Below are 19,152 nucleotides of genomic sequence, written 5' to 3'. Positions count from 1 at the left end.
AATCCGGCACATAACTGCAAGGCGTAAGATGCTAAAATAATATACAGGAACATGTGTGCAGAATATGAACTGGAAACCCCAAAGTCAAAATGGGAAACACCTCTGAAAGTGGTAGAGAATAAGAGAGCAAAGATCCTGTAGGACTTACAGATACAGACAGACAGGATGGCAATGGCAAACCAAACAGACATGGTGGTACTGGATAAAGAACAGAGGAAAGCCGTTATGGTGGATGTGGTAGTGCCAACTAATGACAACATCAAGAAGAAGGGCCATGAGATACCGGGGAAATACCAGGGACTCAGAGAAGAACTGGAGAGAGCCTGGAAAGTGAAGGTGACAGTGGTGCCCGTGGTGATTGGAGCACTCGGGGCAGTAACCCCCAAGCTGGAGGAGTGGATACAACAGATACCTGGAAAGACCTCAGACCTCTCAGTCCAGAAAAGCGCAGTGCTAGCAACAGCTAAGATACTGGTAGAGGACCCGAGCTTTGGTAAGAAACCACCCGCTGAAGGGTGAGAGGGGAAATTTTAACCTCATCTGTCAGCCTGTCTATCACCACTGTAAACAGGAAGGGAGCTCAGAGCTGATCCCTGATGTAATCCCACCACCACCTCTAAGTCCTGTCACCCCTACAGCACACCTCACCACTGTCTTACAATGATCAACTTAAACAGTGCAGCCTAACAGGATTTCATCTTGATAGATTGTTTTAATAATTTTGTGTCATGATTGGTTAAAATGAATTGATTAATTTCCATGAATATATTTCAACAGTTCAACAGTCAGTATTTGTAGAAATGATCCAGCCAGCCTGTGAGGACTGAAGAGGTTCACCATGTGGCCTTGAAATTTTATAGACACTCAAATTCACTGAGCAACGAAGCATGAAAAGCATCACCCTAATGTCAGCTGACTGGATAGGTTCTGCGCTCCAGGTCACAAATTCAGAGAAATGGATGGATGAGGAAGAAAAACCACGACTGCCTTTTCTACATCCTCTTTCTGTCGTCCTTCCATCCACCTACAATCTTTACATCTCTGTACTTTTTTTATTTTTTTCTACACTGCCGTTGATGTGTTTTGCAGTGCGCAGTGGTACGGCCCCTCCCAACCTCCTAAACTCAGCACTCTCTCCCATCGCTCTCTCTGCCTGCCTCCCTTCCTCCCTCTCTCGTCTTGATATTAATGACACAGCTATCTGAGGCAGCGCCAGATCCCCTGCGCTCACTTCTTCCTGCAGGCTGCACTTCATGCACACACGCTCACCGACACACACACACACAAAAATACTTGTGCGCCAAAAAAGATCCTTAAATCCACACATTCTTACAATCTACAGCCACCCACACAAACACAACTGAAACCAATTTAGACAGCAAGTTGATAGCCAGGGCAGTACCGGGTAGCACGAGCGCTCTCTTCTTTAACGCGTTTCTTTTGGAGAAATCTTATTTGAAAAAAAATGAGGACATTTGTTTTTTGTACCAGTTTCCTGCTGGCAGTCACCTTGGCGCTGTCGCCTATCGGAGCTGCTGACTTCTCAGTCAACTCTCACCAGCGATGGGACATGAAAGGATCCTACAACCCGGGATTTGAGGCTGGCACCCCTACCTCTTGCCCCGTGAAACTTCGACCCTCGGGCCAGTGTGGCGGCTCTGGGGTCGGCACTGAGGAAGGGGAGGACTGCCCCTATCAGCTCACTCTTCCTCCCCTAAGCATCCAGCTACCCAAGCAGTTCAGGCTGCTGGAGAAGACGCTAAAGGAGGTGCAAAGCCTGAAGGAGGTGGTGAACAAGCTAAAAAGGGGGTACCAGGAGTGCTGTGGGACACGGGGTTCGGGGGCGTTTGGATACCAGCAAGCAGACCAGGGACAGACGGAGGTCTTGACTCAACTGGATACTCTGAAGGACAAGAGTATGGACGGGATCGGTAACGGGGTTCAAAGCGGGTCAAGCCAAGAGGAGAGAGGTGATGGGATGATTCACGGAGCTGGTGTGGAGGGAAAAGCTAGACCAAACCCGAGGGATTTGCAGGAAATGCAGGTAAGGAGCTAAAGGTTATGAGTAAAAGAAGTTAATTCTTAATTGCATAAAACTTCATGGGCATGTAGGTTTCATGTCTCAAAGAAATCCTGCAGATGACATACTTTAGTAGGCTGTGCACATTCCTCAAAGAATATTTGCACTATTTAATGTCCATCCATTAAACTGAAACAGTTCCAATCCGACACTGTTATCAGTCCCGAAGAAACTGATTGCAGCAATGAGATATAAACATATTTCGTTTATAAATACTCAAGCTGGGATTTTCTTCTATGTTGCTATTTTTCTAGGCACACAGTTGGAATGTAAACTGACCAAAAAGTTATGAAGGCTGTAAAGGCTGAGCTGGCTTCAATCCACCAGGGAGAATTCATGTTACTGGGTGGAGAATCAGTATAAGACATTGGCCAAAAAAACTGTGGTAAATTTCGAGCCGTCTTGATTTGCTTCTCGCAGCCTCTTTGGCAGACAGCCAACCGCCGCACAGACAACAATTCTATTCAGAAATGGCAATTGTCTGGACAAACACACCCCTGTGGGGTCTGTTAATCCACCTGCTTTTGTTGTCTATGCCAAAACAAAAAAATAAAACCATAAAAAAACGTCTGCCTTTCTTCTGGCCTCTCCCAGGTGAAGCTCAATAGAATGTCAGTCAGCCTGCGTAACGCCAGGAGCCAGATCTCGGTTCTGCAAGGTCGTCTGGAGGGGCTCAACCTGCTCAACATGGAAAATGTGCAGACTATGGTGGACAGGCGGGTGGAGAACATCACTGGTGCGGTCAACAGGCTCAGCTCCACCTGCAACACCCAGTGTGCCGTCCAGAACAGCCCCCAATGTAAGCTTTCTTCCCTCATTTCACAGCAGTCTTAATGCAAGACTTTTCTTTTGTATTTGTACCATTACATCATGCAATGTGGAGAACTTTCCACTTTTTTTTCCTTAAGTTTAAGAAGAGGCCAGCTGCTTGGATAACAGAAAAATAAAATGTTGGCTCCATGTTGGTCTTATCTGGTCAACAGATTTGTTATTGCAACTAAAACAAAGTCTGAGTTTCACAATAGTTTCTGGGAAATGGGAAGTGAAACTGTTCAGGCTGACAATTTTGACAGGTTTCTTCCAATAATAGTTTCATCCACGGTAAGCATGCAAGAAAAGAAAAGGCAAGTTCATTAGAAATTTGCCTCCGAGTTGTTGGCAGGACAGTTGGTGTGAATTAAGCCCACCCTCATTTCCCATTATCTTTGTGTTTACACGCGCTCATGTTAGATTTTAGTCCCTCACAACCCCAACAAAAACGGCGAGCAATATCAGCGCCAACCAACTGTACAGTTTTGAGCCACATACCAGCTCACACGAGGAAATTTAAGATGTACATGGATCTAGCCGTTTACAAGTGGATATGTCAGGGCTTGCGGCTTGGCGTAGTAGATTTTCTGTCGCACATACAATCTTTTTTTCAATGGCATTATTTGTCTGCTCCTGATTCACAATGATTTGAACACTCAGATATGCAATTTTAGGCTTATTTTTCTTCATATATGTCCTCCATCATGAGAAAAATGCTACAAGAACACGTTAAAAACACTGAAAACGTGATTTTCATCTGAGTAGATTTTTAATTGGTATAGGATTTTTTTCCAATTTTTAAATGATGGCAAAAGATTAAGCAAGTAATGAGAAAAGTCGCCTTTATTTTCGCTGCACAAACATTTAAATAGTTTATATTCACAGTTTGCTCTGCTGTCAACATGGGAAAGAGCTTCAAATGCAGATCTGTGGAGACATGGATGTGGAAGCTGGCAGGAGAAATGCAGGCCACTTCTCAGCCACAAACAGAATAATATTCCAATGTGATGCTTTCTCTAGCTTTTTATGTGGAGAACAGATGTGAGCTCTAAGGAGATTAGCTGCGACACTGGCATCCCATCCCTTGTTTTTTTTGTGCTTCTCTCACAAATTCGGCACTCCCCCCTCAAAAAACATAAAAAAACTGTTCACTTCCTTCCATCTTCTCTGATCTTCTTCTTTAACTTCAACGGACTCTTTCATAATCTTTCTGGCTGACCTCCCTCTGGCCCCCTTCAAGCTCCGGTGTAAATGTGAGCACTAATTATTTGATGCCGGTAAGAAACGCTGCCGTGTAGGAAGATCTTCTGACTGTGTTCTGCTCATGGATTGCACGCTGGGTCAACAACACTTTGAACATCAATCCTAGGTGCTGAAGTCGAAACAGGCGGAAACAGCTTCTGCTTCAGGTCAGGAAGTGATGCTCAGTCAAGTCTAAAGTCAGTTCAACAGGAAACCAGGAGCAGCTGGTGTCACTAAAGGATTTTAGCTAATAATTAGTGACAGGAACGCTGATTCTAAAGAGCTTTTCCCTCCTTAATAGCCGTTTTTCACCTGCAATGTCACTAGAACAGATAGAACTAAGGAACAAATTCCATGTTCTCGATGATTTGGATCACATATGAATAGAAAATGTATTGAATAGAAAACATATTGCACTTTTACTTAATATAAGCCTTCAAACTGTAAGCTTTAGCATAAAGTAATAAGAAATGTTGCGTAGCCCAGCAGAGATCAGTCATAACCTTTATTTTTACAACTACAGCGGTCAAAAGGTCTGTAACCAACAGCACAATTTAGTCAAATCTACAAAAATTATGGCACAGACGGAAAAAATGAGCATAATTAAAAAAGAAAGTGGATAAAACTCTTAAATAATATCAGAAAAAATAAAGAAATCACAAAAAAAAAATCCAAGATGTGAAGTTTAAAGCGAGTAAATAATGCAGAAACAACTTTCTTGAATTAGAAGATACACATTTTGTGGTATTTATAACTGAAATAAAAAGGTCATGTAGCATAAATAAAAGATGTATTTAGGTCAACTTTGTACCAGTTTTAGTGCAAAAAGGTCTTTTCTTTACTGCCAGGCTGTTTCAGTCTGTCGCCTTTAGTTTTGATTATAAACTATCCAAAGAACTCACCTGAAACTCAAATGACCTAAAAAGGTTGTGGATCTTTAACAGGTCTAATATCAACCTGGACCTGCACCAATGAAACATTTTAGAATTTGAATTTCTGAAGGAAAATAATGAAACCTGCCCAGAACTGCCCTGATGTTTTCTTTTTCATTTATAATTTAATAGATGTAGTGTTGCATTTTGGGTCATGTATGGGAGCTGAAGGAAACGTTGTTCCACAGCATCCTGCAGAAACTACAGTTCATTAAAACAAAAAAACCTTGAACCGGTTGAAAATCGTGTATTAAATCTTATTCTTACTTTTTCGCTCAATCTGGATGTTTGAAAGGAGTATGACTGAGACATTATGAGCTGAAATGGTCTTCTTCATCACAAAATAATCTATGCAACAATCCATCCAGCCATATTTGGCACTCAGGAACCGGTGGATGTAGGACCCACAGTCCAAGAGACTGGGCCTGGTGGCAGGAATGTAAAACAAGCTCACCCCCAAACAACAAAAAAAGCATGGCACAGGGGAGAGATAAAAATGAGGTGACGAAGATAACCTGACCAGGATGAACTAAAAACCAGAAAAAAGATCAGGTCCTTGTTGCCCAACTGGGGTGAGGGGGTAACATGGTGACTTCCTTCTCAGGAAAAGACAAGGAAGAAGAGGAGCAGTCTGGACAACCCACACAAATGACAGGAAATATGAAGAGGTGCAATCCCCCCAACCATCCTCAGGCAAAGAACCATTGAAAGAGCAAGACAATCCACAACCATCCACTGGTAGAGGGAACATGAAGAGGAGCGGCCCTGGCAACTCTCAGTCCCATCAACTTTCCACAGTGAAGGAAATATGAAGAGGGGCAATCCTGCCGACCCTCTTCAGGGTACACAGAATATGAACGAGCAGGCCAGCCGGTCGGCAAACCATCAACAGGTACAGGGAACATGAAGAGGAGCAGTCGGTACCTTTCAAAGATTAGAAACATGAGGAGGAGCGGTTCCAGAAACTCTGCTCAGCAGCAGGAAAAATGAAGAGGAGTAGCCCTGGCACGGCTCAAGAAGGGCTGCGGGGAAACCTTTATCTGGCGTGTTGTAACGTTAAAAGTAAAGTTCAAAGTACCATTAGCTGTCACACACCTAGGTGTGTGAAATTTGTTCTCCGCATTTGACCCATCGGTGAGCTGCAGACACAGCCGCGCTCGGGAACCATTTGGTGGATTAACCACCCCAAACCAACCCCTCAATGCTGAGTGTCAAGCAGGGACGCATTAGGTCCCATTTTTAGAGTCTTTGGTATGACTCAGCCTTGATTTGAACACCTGACCTTCCAGTCACAGGGCGGACACTCTACCACAAGGCCACTGAGCCGGTCTAACGTGGTGTGGTCTGAAGGGGTGAGAGAACTGCCACTGCGCAAAAGAATCTCCAGCTGGGTCCTGGGTAGTTGGGTGAATCCACTTTGTCACCCTTTTTATTTCTTCCTCTGTTGTATGGGCTAATTTTTGAGTTTAATTGTTCTTGGCAAGTTGTTTTCATTAAACAATAGGTTCTCCAACAGTTTAGGTTCTCCAACAGTTTAGGGTCCTACACTACCAGTTCCTGATATTTGGCCGTGCATATACCATATTTTCCGGACTATAAGTCGCACCGGAGTATAAGTCGCACCAGCCCAAAAATGCATTATAAAGTAGAAAAAAACACAGATAAGTCGCACTGGACTATAAGTCGCATTTTAACTTTCACAACCTTATATGACACAATCATAGCAGACTGTTTATCTAATAATTTCACAGTAATTTTTTCTCAAACTTATTTATTTATTCTTTTCATGAAGCATCATTGGCCAACTACTACTCTGTTTTCATCCTGTATTTGTAGAAACAGTTTTCACTTTTATTGCATTTCTGAATCTATGAAATCATTGGAAAATAGAATATTATGTTGTTAGCCTTCAAGATCTTACTGTAAAAAAAAGTTTGCTGATTCTCTGAGTCACTTAACATACTCTTAACACTTAACATACCTCATACATCAAATTGACCCAGGAACATCATCTCTGTTCCTCACAAATGAACATAACAGGAGGGTTAACAATGTATTTATTTCAATTTATTTCGAATATAAGTCGCTGCGGAGTATAAGTCGCACCCCTTGCCAAACTATGAAAAAAAGTGCGACTTATAGTCCGGAAAATACGGTAATGTTGCTGTGTAAAAAGGAATCACCTCAAAAAGATTCAAATAAATGTTTAGTTTTTTGTCAAATTGGTGCATTACTTTAGTTTTTAGATTTTGTCTCTTAAACCCAAAAAACTGAAGTTGTTTTTTTCAGAATATCTTAAATGACCACTTCCCCACACATTATCCCTTTTCTTTCCTTTTCATAAGGCTAACATCCCTGATAGCAGTGCCCCCCCCCTCCCGGCATTCATATGCACATTTATAACTCAAGCCGGCAGCTTGGTATGCAGTCCAGACTCTCAACAAGTCATTATTAAAAGTATGTTACTGAATCTGTCAGACCCGTCATCTTACAGCTTCATTTGTCAGGAACTCAGCAAAAAAGAGGGGAAAGCAATGAGCCTGCTACTTGCTGCAGCAAACGGTTTAACGGCATCTTAAAAACCTAATTTGGTTGCAAAGTTGCTTCCTGCAACATATGGGATTTTTGATGAAGTCTTCCAACTGCCACAAAAAGCCTTTGTTCCAGGTCCAAATATTACTACACCTTCTAATTCTGTGGTGTTATGATAACACCTTTGTTTTGCAAATACACAAAAAAAGCGTTCCTAAATATCAAATTGATCAGAGTCTAAGCTAAAATGAGATGTTGTAGTTTACGAAACTAAAAGTAATTTCAGGTATGTTCCCACCTGGTTTTTCTTTTTTTCTACTGCTGACTAGCGCATGTCCGCCACCTACAGTTAGAAGAGGCTTGGTGGGAAATGGCGAAGCTCCACACTTTTCATTCACAGGTCTATTCAGTTGTAATTGTTAATTTCTCCTTCATGATCGATTGTCAAACGGTTGGAACTTCCGTGAATTAAAAGGGACGACATCTATACATCACTAGTAAGTCTGAATCTTTAATTGGTCAAAGTGTGACCTGGTTTAATTTTGAACGTGTATTTTGGACGTCCACCCCGAAAACATTGTTAAAAATGTGCATAGCTACATGTGAACGGAAAGTTCTGTACACAGAAGCCCAAAAAGCATTTTTACGCAGATTTACATAGACTTTTTGTTGAAAGTGGTTGGTTGTACATGCGTTGCTGAGGACGATGTGAAAGTAGCTTGAGATATCACAGGAATCTGTTGTGATCAAAAGAAAATACTGTATATAAAGTTCAGATCCACAACAGAGCTTTGTGATTTGACCGTAACCGAAGTAGCTTTGGGGGACTTTAAGAAGCAAAAGCGATGTTGTTTTCTCTTTCTAGAGCAGTTGAAGACAAATTAGCTTCTAATTTCAGTTAACAAGCAGTCAAACAATCAGCCAGCATCCTTTTAGACATCCATAAGTGAGCGATATTAGAGTTATTTAGGTTGGGCTCAGTGCCAGAGCTCCCAAGGTGGCTTCCGACAAACGAGACTGTCCGCTCACGCAGAAGGTTGAGGACAAACAGAGAAGGAGGGGTGAAGTTAACATGCAGTTAGACACTCGAGGTGTGGGGGACGCTGAAAGAATTTATAGGACAATAATGTAAATGCCAAAAGGTAAAAGAGAAATACAAGGACAGCTTTACGCCTTTGGCTAATTCGCTAACAAACTGATGATCTGCAGTGCGAAAGTTTTCCAAGTCACTGATTTAAAAAACAAAAAAAAAATTTAAAGAAAAATTGTCACAACTTTCCTGCATGGATGAGATTTACACCTCTATCAAACCCCACTTCAAATATTAAGAAGAGTAATAAATGTTGAATGAAGCAAACTCAAGAAAGGTGAGCTACATCTTTTCACAATTTAGACATGAGCTGCAGAATAAGAGAAAATATGTCCCCCCCCCCCCCCCCCCTTATCCACATGGGGGACCTTTAGACTTTGGCTTTAGGGTTTAGTGGATGACCTGCAGTGGGAAACAGGTGACAGGAGAAAGAGCTAGAATAATAAGTGGGCAGGCAGAGGTCAAAAGAGGATGAAAAAAACCCCAAAAGATTTGATTTCTCACTCTTTATCAAAGATATGTAGGAAGATCTTTATTCAAAGGGAACTGTTTAGAGATAAAAGGAGGTTTTGACATCTTGTTTAATTTTCCCTCCTGTGTCTTTCCTATAAAGTCACGCATTAAAAAAACCGCAGCAGTTTCTGAATTTGATTGCATTCCCCCAAAGTGAAATCACATTTGAGACTTGCGTAATAGTTGGAACCCATTATATTATTTTGTTCTTCAATCTCAGAAGTTGTATTTGTTACGTACCCTTCTTAAAGACAAATGCACCGATATAAATTGTGTTTTGGGGTGTTTTTAACATTTTTTGTGGCATTTTTCTGATGATGGAGGACATATATAAATAAAATTGAGCTTAAAATTGTATTTTTAAATATTACTTTATTTAAATCCATGTGAATCAGCAGCAGACTAAAAAAATGCTATATGAAAAAGATTGTATTGGTTACATAGAAAATACGCTGGGCGGGCCACAAGCTCCATTGTGAGGTATCCTCTTGTAGACGACTAGATCCATGTACGTCTTTGTTTTCCTTGTCTGAGCTGGAATCTGAGTCTAAATTGTATGGCTGGATAGCTCCAATGTTGCTTACCATTCTTGTTGCACCGGTAATGTCAGGTTGGGGTTGTGAGAGGTTGTAAGCTAGTGGGAGAGGATGTCAACAGATTACTCAGCTATGGATGACGGGAAGTGCAGCAGGGTTTCTCTACAGTCCCACCCACAACTCAGAGGTAAATTTCTAAAGAGCTCCTGCCGCTCTGAGGAAAACTATGCTCTAGAAAACGACATTTTTTTTTAATTTTGGCTAAAAAGCTTGATGATTGGATGGGGTCTTTAAACCAATGACAATAGAATTAAATCCTAGTAAAATCTATCTAAAACTGCCTTCTTTTTTGTCTATCAATGTGCCAACCTGCAGTCATCTTAGCTCCTCGGGATTGTTCGGACTACAATGTTTTGGAAACAAGGAAAAACGGCGTTTATCGGGTGACCCCCGACCCCCGCAACAGCACCTTTGAGGTCTTCTGCAACATGGAGTCCTACGGAGGTGGCTGGACGGTCATACAGCAGCGCCTTGATGGTTCAGTCAGTTTTAACCGCACCTGGGCCGAGTACAAGAAGGGCTTTGGGAACCTCAGGTATGCTTCCTTCGTCTCCAAAGTGGCTGTTGCGTTGCATAAATCAGGGACAGGAAGGTCAAAATACTTAACCTGCGCTGTAGACGAGAAAGCTGGAGCTCAAAGAGCAGGTCACATTTTGACCTTTAGCAACAGATGCTGAGCTTCAACTGAAAAGTTTGTGACAAAAACCCCTCATCTATGAAATAATGGGCATCATGGGGAGTTAAGGGTTAGCATTTCAAGAAATGTTAACTGGACCTGAATGAAAATAAACTGCTTTGCTGTGGCAGCACTGATAACAGGACCTGAGTCCAGCATTTTACACTAAAATGCTGTGTTTGAGGTTGCTACATTTCTCCTTCGTTGCTGATCTCCTATAGGTAAAGATGACACAGACACCTATTTCTTTGTGCAACTTAGTTCTGCAAAGTGCAGATGTCTTCTTTTATTACTGCTGACAGTTTTTGTCCCATTTTTTTAAGTTGTGAAGCAAAAAAAAAGAAAACTACAAAAAAATCAGCTTGAAAAGCTGACTATTTGGATTTAAAATGTTGTTAGTGCCTATCTGGAATCTACCATCTGGTCGGATAACTAGAGGGGGGTTGATTCAATTGATTTGAGTTTTAAATTCCTATGAAGAGTCATACTGAAAATTAGGAATGTTATATTAACCATTTAGTCTCACACTATCGTCTTTTAATAGTTAGGGAGAGGGAATTTGGACATAGTATATGGTGCTTCCCTGTTACTCTCATAACTAATAAAACTTGTTTTAAAAAAGCTTTAAAACGAAACCGTTTTTAACCTTTGTAACACAATGTTTTCTTGTTGTTCTTTTGTGTCTTCCAGAGGAGAGTTTTGGCTAGGAAACGATCACATCCACTTGCTGACCAAAGCCAAAGATATGACTCTGCGTATCGAGTTGGAGGACTTTGAAGGAGTTCGGGAATATGCGAAATATGACCAGTTTTATGTGGCTAACGAATTCTTACACTACCGACTGTCAATAAGCGGATACAGGTAATTTGTTTGGCGTTTGTCCAGAGTTAAATTCATGCGAAGCAGTATTGACATGTGCGTTTTTTGGTTCCAGCGGGACTGCCGGTAACGCCATTAGCTTCAACAAGCACTTCAACCACGACCAGAAGTTGTTTTCCACGCCGGACCTGGACAATGACATGTACCCCTCGGGAAACTGCGGCGCCTACTACAGCTCCGGCTGGTGGTTTGATGCCTGCATGTCGGCCAATCTGAATGGGAAATACTACCACAAGAGGTACAAAGGAGTCCGGAATGGGATCTTCTGGGGAACGTGGCACAACATGTCATCCGAGTACTACCCTACCAACTACAGGCAGGCCTTTAAAACTGTCAAGATGATGATACGGCCTAAAAACTATGCTCCTTAGGTGGATATGATAACATTTCTGACTTCAGTTTAAAAAATAAAAAGAAATTACGTTTGTACATGTTTCCACAGCAAAAGAAGCCAATAAAAGCAGTACCAACAAGGATTGTTAAAAATCATAATGTTTTAGGAGTTTTTCTACCGTAGCGAGGTTGGTTTTCACAATAAAAGAGAATGACCTGTGAACAAGGATGACAATAGGAAAATACACATGCAGTGTGAAAGGCCAGCCTCCCACAAAGGGCCATAATATCACACGTGAGGTTAACACGAGCAATTTGTCATCCATCTGTGACATTTCTACACTTGCTGCCTCCTGCTATAAACCCAGCTGAGTCGCGGCGCAGCACACTCCAGCGGTAAAAACTAATGACCTATCATTTTCTCCGCTGTAAATGACTCCATAATTAACAGCAACCACCCAAGTGAGGTATATGAGAGTGGATGATATGTTTTCTTCTTTTTTCGGGGATATGAAATGAATCCAGAAAAGACATCCTGCTGTGAACAGAGTCCAAATGTTACATTATTTTTTCATTGCAAGCTGATCACAAGTTAACATTCTGGTGCCACTAGCTTAAACTACAACAGAGACAGCTTGCCAATGGATTATCTTCCCAAACAATATAAAGCGTGCTGCCGGAAAAGATTCCCCCTGTGAGTGCTACACGCACTGTATTATTGATTCTCTAGAAAATTGTTCCTGACAGCAGCTACTGATCATGACATTAAACAGTTCCAAGTGTTTTTCTAACCTTATTCCGAGTTCGACTATCTCTACTGCACACCTCTTGATGTCATATAACATTCTTTATCTGTAGGCTAACTCACTGTTTGTACAATACTGCTACCTAATGTTTGAAAACTGTACAGCATCATACCATTTTTTTAAACACACTGTGGATGGCAAAGACAAGACAAGAGGATTCAATCTAAGGATGTGTACAGTATTTATTTTGTTTTTGAAAGGTTTTATAGTGCAAATGCAGTAAAGTCCAATTATTGATGGTACTGATGAAGACTGTATATAAACTGTCATCCTTCTTCACCACTCTTGGTTCACATGGATGTTTTCTACGATGCATTTCCATTTGTCATAACCAAAAATATGCACTTTTTATACGAGAGAAATTTAAGTTTTTTTTGTTTTTGTTTTTTCTTGCTGAATGGAGTTCAGTTTTTTTCGTAGTTTAAAGACTCCCTGATGCCTGATCAGCTTTTAGTCTTCTGCTATGAAAACAAAAAGTGTACATAAAAATGTAAGTTTAGCATGTGATATTTTAAAGTGTGTCCGGTCTAGTAGAGAAGCCTGTAAATAGGAAGGATGAGGTGCTGCATGCCCTTAACAGATAAGTGAATGAGATGTTTACTCAAAGAGCGACAGACATTATTGTTGGAAAGTTATTTTAATGTCTATTTACTGTCTGTACTGGTTACTTTAATAAAAAAAATAGTTGTGCTTGAAATTAAGCTGTTTTTTAAATATAAAAAAAAAGTTATTGGTCAGAATTTCCTTTGCATTTACAAATCAGAGTTAGACAAACGACTTCTCTGGCACATAATATGTCATTTAAAACGATTTTATATGTCTGTCACTGTTGAACAATCTGATTGAAAGTGACATGACTCCTTACCTCTTCAAGATATTGAAAAGCAGGACAGGCAGAGACAGCGACGTTGACAGAGGGCTGATCTTCCTGGAGAGATGGATGAGGTGGAGAAGTGTTCCCTTGTTCCTCCATGCCTGGAGGCTTATTATCTTGTTGATCCTCAAACAGAATCTCTAAGGGAAAGCAAACAACTCTATAAATCTACACATATGATTCAACAGAGAATGCACAACACATTACCAGAAATACTATTCTGTAGTAAAAAGGGGTCTATAGGAAGTATACTTGGTATATAAAAGTGAGGCAGTGTACTTGAAGTCTATTTTTCTATACTATCTATATACTGTAAACATGGAATGTTCCAATTTATTTTGTATTCAGAAGTATACATGGTGTAGTATACTTGCTATACTTACAGATATTTAGTAAAATAAACGTTGGGTGCACTACTTTTTGCTAAGAGATATCTGTGCTTAGTCACACGCACAATTTGTGTAGAAAAGCAGAGCAAAAATGGTTAATGATGAGTATAAATTTTAAGTTTGTTATGTGCATTGATTTGATCCGGACGGTTGGATATTTTTTCGGTTGAATTTTTGTTCAGGCACATTTACGAACGCCACGTTAGCTTGAAAAGAAAAAGTTGAGCACGAGCGTTTCGGTTTTGCATACTAAGCTAGTGGCTACCGATTTGAAACAAAAAAAAACAAAAAACAAAAAAACACGAAAGTAAAAGTTTAAAGGTTAATTTTGTTCGTTTATACTCACGCCTACAAGACTTTTCCGCTTCTCCGTTTGCTTGAAGTTCGACCTCAAACAACTTTTAAAAGAGTTGACGAGACAGGCACACGCAGGCAGAGATTTACCCTCTAGTTGTAGCGCGTTACCATGACAACGACGCTGCGCGTTGTCTAAAAAAGACATAAATAAATGAACAGAACCCTAATACGTGTAGCACGTTAGCCTAAAGGTTAAATTGTTAAATTGGAAACACTATATATATATATATATATACACACACACACACACACACACAGACATAAACAGTTCTTGTCAAAGTGTTATGTCCATATTGTTTATCAATTAACTGAGTTAGTAAATTGTAAAGTGCAAACCTATGCAAGAGGTTGCAAGGACATTAACTTTACTACATAAATGCAAAAATTCCCAACTAAAGAACCATAAATTAGGATCAACAAAAATGTGAGTTTTTAGACAGATATAGATTTAATTATTGCAGCTGTTTAAGGGTAACAATATGGTGAATTGATACTAAAGCCTTTTTTTTTAAATAGAACCAGTTGACTTTGTTCTGGTAAGATGTCTTAAAATAAAACACCAAAAGATTAAATTAAATCTTTAAACTTGCTATAAAGACTCATGTTTTGGTATATTGGTCTGCTAATCGGAATTATATCTTTAAATAAGTGCGTATTGGTCAGTAAAATAGTTTTATATCTTTAAAAATTAGGAGGTTTTACACAAAAGAACGTATTTTTACACAGTTTCCCCCAATTATATCTTATTTAAATGCTACAACAGCCCAAATCCTTATTTTTTAGAGCACAAACATGTTAAAATGACTCATTTTGAGATACATTTCTTTAAAAATTACACATAAATATGTGTTTATTTTCAAACTCTTGTTCTGCCATTGCTAAATATATTTGAACTGCTGTGAGTCAAAAGAAGTAAATCATATCATGAAACAAGACAGCTTACCATTCACAAATAAAACTTGAGTAAAATATTGTTTAAAAAATCAGTGCGTTTGCTAAAAATAAGATGTTTTTAAGATCAAAAGACTCAAGATATATTGTCCAAAAAGTGTTATGTCTTACTAAAAAGTTCTAAGTATGTTAGTTTTGTCTTGAATCAAGTATAATCAGATATTTACACAAGAAACCAGACCAAAATACTTTGTGTGATTTAGTTTTGTTGCAGTAAAGAAGATCCATAAAATGATGACTGATTGAAGTTGGTATGGAAGAACTTGACGGGCCTGCAGAGACCTGACTTACACTGATAGAATATATTTGGAATAAATTTCAATCCAACATGCCCTGGAAATGACATTAAAAAAAACTAAACTACAATGTTCCCTCAACTGTACAATTTTTGGCATGAATTAGTGCTCTGTGTGCACAAATTGGCATTATATTGGTATTTTATGTGGAACATTAGCATTTTGTGGATAGTAATCAATATTTTGGTCACAAATTAGCAATAGCAGCTGATATTACTAAAATACTAGTACAAAATACTATTAAAATGCTACTTTGTGGCCACAAAATACTAATTTATGCGCACAGAATACCAAATGGTGGCAACAATTTATAAATTTGAGGGAACAATTTATAATTTTTTCTAAAGTCATGTCTAAGGCGCTGTAATTTTAGTAATCAAATAGCTTTAGGCTGTCATATTATGTCATCCACACACATTAGTCATCCAGCAGAGGGAAGCAGAGAGCTGTGCTCCAGTTTGCCTGCCCTGTGTGTGGCGGCATCAAATGCCAGCTGGATTGGAGGACATGCTGGGAGGCCTACATGCAGAAATTAAAAACAGACTGAGCTGAACTGAAGAGACTTAGGTGATGATGATGTAACACTGCTCTTGACCCATTGCCTTTTTCCCTGCAGGAGTCATCACTCACTCCCTGGAACAGCTGCTGGGGGGTGTTCTTATGTATGAAGTATAAAATACTCAGTTTCTGTTTGAGACCTTTCTTCAAAAAGATTTGTATTGAACTGATGATACTTTGGGTGTTTTAAACCTGTTTAAAAATCATTTCCTAAATAGCTGAATTACTAGTTTTAGACTCCTTAAGTGCTAATTTTTCCCTTACATAGAGGCTCTTGCATGAACAAGCCTTATCGTTATAGTCTGCAGTAATAAAGCCACAGATTTAAGAGTCATTACATTGATGGCTTTTCCCGTTCCTCAGACCTGATTTTCTGTACGATCAAACCAGCCGTTTAAAGTCATCAGGCAAAACGACTGACTTTCCCAGATAATGTCATTTTGTTTGGCTATTATCCCGCACATACAGGATTTTCCCATGCATGAAGGAAAAGAAAAAAGGAAAAAAATCAATCCAAAGCAACAAAAACGAGATAAAACGGGGTGATCCTACCCCAATATGGAAATAAAAAAAGGCTCGACATTCACTGGAGTTTACAAGCCCTCATAAAGTCAGGTCATATCACCTGGTGTTCAGATGTTTTTCCTTTTTTTTTGCCTGTTTTCAAATGAACTTTGAAAGGTTTCCGGCAGCGCAGCTGTGTGAACCTCTGAGCTGTGCCAGGCTCCGGCAGACTGTTTTATGAAAATTCGCCCATCTGTTTTTTCTGAAAATGACCATTTGTGGCTAAATTAACAAGGCCAAAAAAAAACAAAAAAATAAAAAAGAAAGAAATTGGAGTTATTTTGAGACTTATGAAGCCCAATAAACTTCTTAAACTTTAACATTGGGAGTTGGGTCATCTAGACCAGTGTTTTTCAACCTTTTTTGAGCCACGGCACACTTTAACCTTGACAAAAATCCCGCGGCACACCAGCATCCAAAAAAATAGATAAATAAAAAAAAAAAGAAAAAGCTCAGTCTGTATTGATCTACAGCCGCTCTGCAATCTCACATGCATTTTTGTGATAATTATTGCAGAAAACGCTGGAAACTGCAGCTGTTTTTTCTAAAAGATGTATTAAAAATTAAGTCAAAAGATTCAAAAACTGATGTGTGTTCGTTGTTTTAAGACGTTGAGAGGAGAGACTCATTGTGCGCTAAGACAGTCACTTTACTGCATCATGGGAGATGTAGTGCCCGTAATCCGCCGACCGCAGAAAGACCAGCGTCTTTGAGCTTCATGGTTTTGTTCACTTGTTCCAGTCTGATACCAGATTCTGTGGAAAGCTACACCGCTAAAGACGAGCTTTAGCTGGTATTTTTGTTAGAACAGAGAGACTTTTTTGCGCTAAATCGAAACAAGGAAGTGAATACTTTAACCACTTCTGATTGGTCAGACTGATGACATGTGATTAAGCCTTCAAGAATGATTGGTGGAGACAGTTAAAGGGGCGGGACTTTTCCTCACACAGTTATAGCTGCAGCTAAATCGCGGTATCCCGTTATTCTTATCAAAATGTCTTTAATAGAATCATATAAACACAAAGAAAAAATAATTTTATGATATTTCATATTCTTAACTTCTCAGTGTTTTATCAGGGCCTGTTTGGATGAACAAAGAGCTGATTTCCTGGAGATGGTAATTGCTTTTAGATCAGTTAATGAGGGCAATTTCTCACGGCACACTTGACCATCTCCCACGGCACACTAGTGTGCCGCGGCACACTGGTTGAAAAACGCTGATCTAGACGCACTACACAGTGCTATGAAACGTTTTCTTCAATGATTTATGATCTTCACTGGTGTCTATGGATTACATGAAATCTTTTCACCTTTATCCACCTTTGTCATGGTAGGGAGAACACGTCAAAGTAAGGGTGGGGTCATCTAAGGTAGCACAAGGGTTATTTAAAAAGGCTGAAACATGCAGCTTTAATATGTTGGTCAGGGGTTTTTCATCGCCGTTTCCCATCAGTTGCAATCCCTGCCATGTGATTCATGAAGCTTTTGAGAGTGACTGAGGCTTACCAATCCACAACAGATGTTGATGATGCATAGTGTGTCAGCTGGCGAGGCTAGAAGTTTGGGTGAGACTTTTTAACTTCATTTCTGTGAGCTTCTTAACAGCTATAAAAAGTTTTTGTTTTTTTACATTTTCAAACCCTGAGGTGGCAAAATCAAGACTTTATTGCAACATTGTTCAATGTTCAACAAAGTCAAAATTTAAAGTCAAAGTCAGCTTTATTGTCAAATATGCTGCATACACAAGACATACAGCACAGATGAAATTACTTTCCTCTCGCCCCACAGTGCCAGCAGCTTATAAAATAATAAAATAAGGATAGATAAAAAAAACAGTAATAATAAGAAGAATAACAGCAGTCTAAACAGTGCAAAAGAGCAATGAGAGAAATACCGCTGAGGGCGAGGCTGTCGCTTTAAAAACCACAATTTTTGTTAAAAATAAATTTGTCTGCTTTTGTTTTGTAAAGACTAATTGACACACAGCATGCAGGGTTTTTTTTCCAAGCTGGGTCAAACTTTTCTGCAAAAAAAGTTAAGAAAAAAAGGTTCTGAATTCACGTTTCTGGCTTATTGCTAGACTAGCTAGTATTCAGAGAATATTTACCTTACTGTTAAAATTCAGCCATCTTTAAATTAAACCTAACAATAACAATTTGTTGTTAGTAGGCTGCTAGAAGTTTGAAGCTGAGGAAAGTATGGTGCACTGGGGTTCTGTCCTCTGTTCTTGTGTACTATTACTCTCCCTCTCTGCTCTGTTCTTGAACATTCATTTATCATTTAGTTCTCCATGCCTCTGTTTGGTGCAGTGTGATTCATGTACTGTCCCTCTTTCCCACTCCAGAGTGATTCCAGGTTCAAGTTGGCTTGTCTGGGCCCCTTTACGTGACCGTGTACCTCGTCTCTACTACTGCTCCCATACTTTGTTGTGGATCCTGCCTCTGCCTCGTCTTGCGCCCCCAACCGTCCCCCAACTCCATCTGGATGAAGCCCACCTACTGGACTATTTGAACATGTAGTTGTAGAGTTAGACTTGTTAATTCTTCTCTAAGAGTTCTGGTACATCGCCTGTCCGTCCTGGGGGGGGATCCCTCCTTCATGTGGACATCCACGAGGTTTCTTCTATTTTTTCTGGAATCCATTTTTTTAAAAGAGTTTTTCCATACCGAGAAGG

The 19,152-nt window shown here is 39.8% G+C and overlaps 2 protein-coding genes across 3 annotated transcripts in view; one reads left to right on the top strand and one right to left on the bottom strand.

Annotated features, from left to right (window-relative positions):
- Window positions 1-14,242, bottom strand: part of ccdc146 (coiled-coil domain containing 146) — a 58,978-nt gene extending 44,736 nt beyond the window's left edge. For both annotated transcript variants that reach the window (XM_023952483.1, XM_023952484.1), the window contains exons 1-2: window positions 14,099-14,242; window positions 13,355-13,503 (exon numbers count right to left, since the gene is read on the bottom strand). In XM_023952483.1, coding sequence (XP_023808251.1) covers window positions 13,355-13,462 — 108 coding nt within the window. In that variant the 5' untranslated portion in view covers window positions 13,463-13,503; window positions 14,099-14,242. The remainder of the gene's footprint in view (window positions 1-13,354; window positions 13,504-14,098) is intronic.
- On the top strand, window positions 1,197-13,185 carry fgl2 (fibrinogen like 2). The gene is made up of 5 exons (XM_011491048.3): window positions 1,197-2,044; window positions 2,675-2,879; window positions 10,111-10,330; window positions 11,162-11,332; window positions 11,406-13,185. The coding sequence occupies exons 1-5, from the start codon at window positions 1,466-1,468 to the stop codon at window positions 11,719-11,721; spliced, it is 1,491 nt and encodes a 496-aa protein (XP_011489350.1). The 5' UTR covers window positions 1,197-1,465; the 3' UTR covers window positions 11,722-13,185.
- Window positions 14,243-19,152: the final 4,910 nt, after the last annotated feature.

This window comes from Oryzias latipes, chromosome 23 (genome assembly GCF_002234675.1).
Source record: "Oryzias latipes chromosome 23, ASM223467v1".
NCBI lineage: Eukaryota > Metazoa > Chordata > Actinopteri > Beloniformes > Adrianichthyidae > Oryzias > Oryzias latipes.
Note: the sequence above shows the minus strand (reverse complement) of the source record. Positions and strands in the feature narration are given on the sequence as shown.

Bases quoted from the DNA above. Each gene is read 5' to 3' on its own strand.
- fgl2 (XM_011491048.3), top strand. From the start codon at position 1,466: ATGAGGACATTTGTTTTTTGTACCAGTTTCCTGCTGGCAGTCACCTTG. The intron at 10,331-11,161 runs GTATGCTTCCTT...TGTGTCTTCCAG, and splicing joins AAGGGCTTTGGGAACCTCAG to AGGAGAGTTTTGGCTAGGAA. The intron at 11,333-11,405 runs GTAATTTGTTTG...TTTTGGTTCCAG, and splicing joins CTGTCAATAAGCGGATACAG to CGGGACTGCCGGTAACGCCA.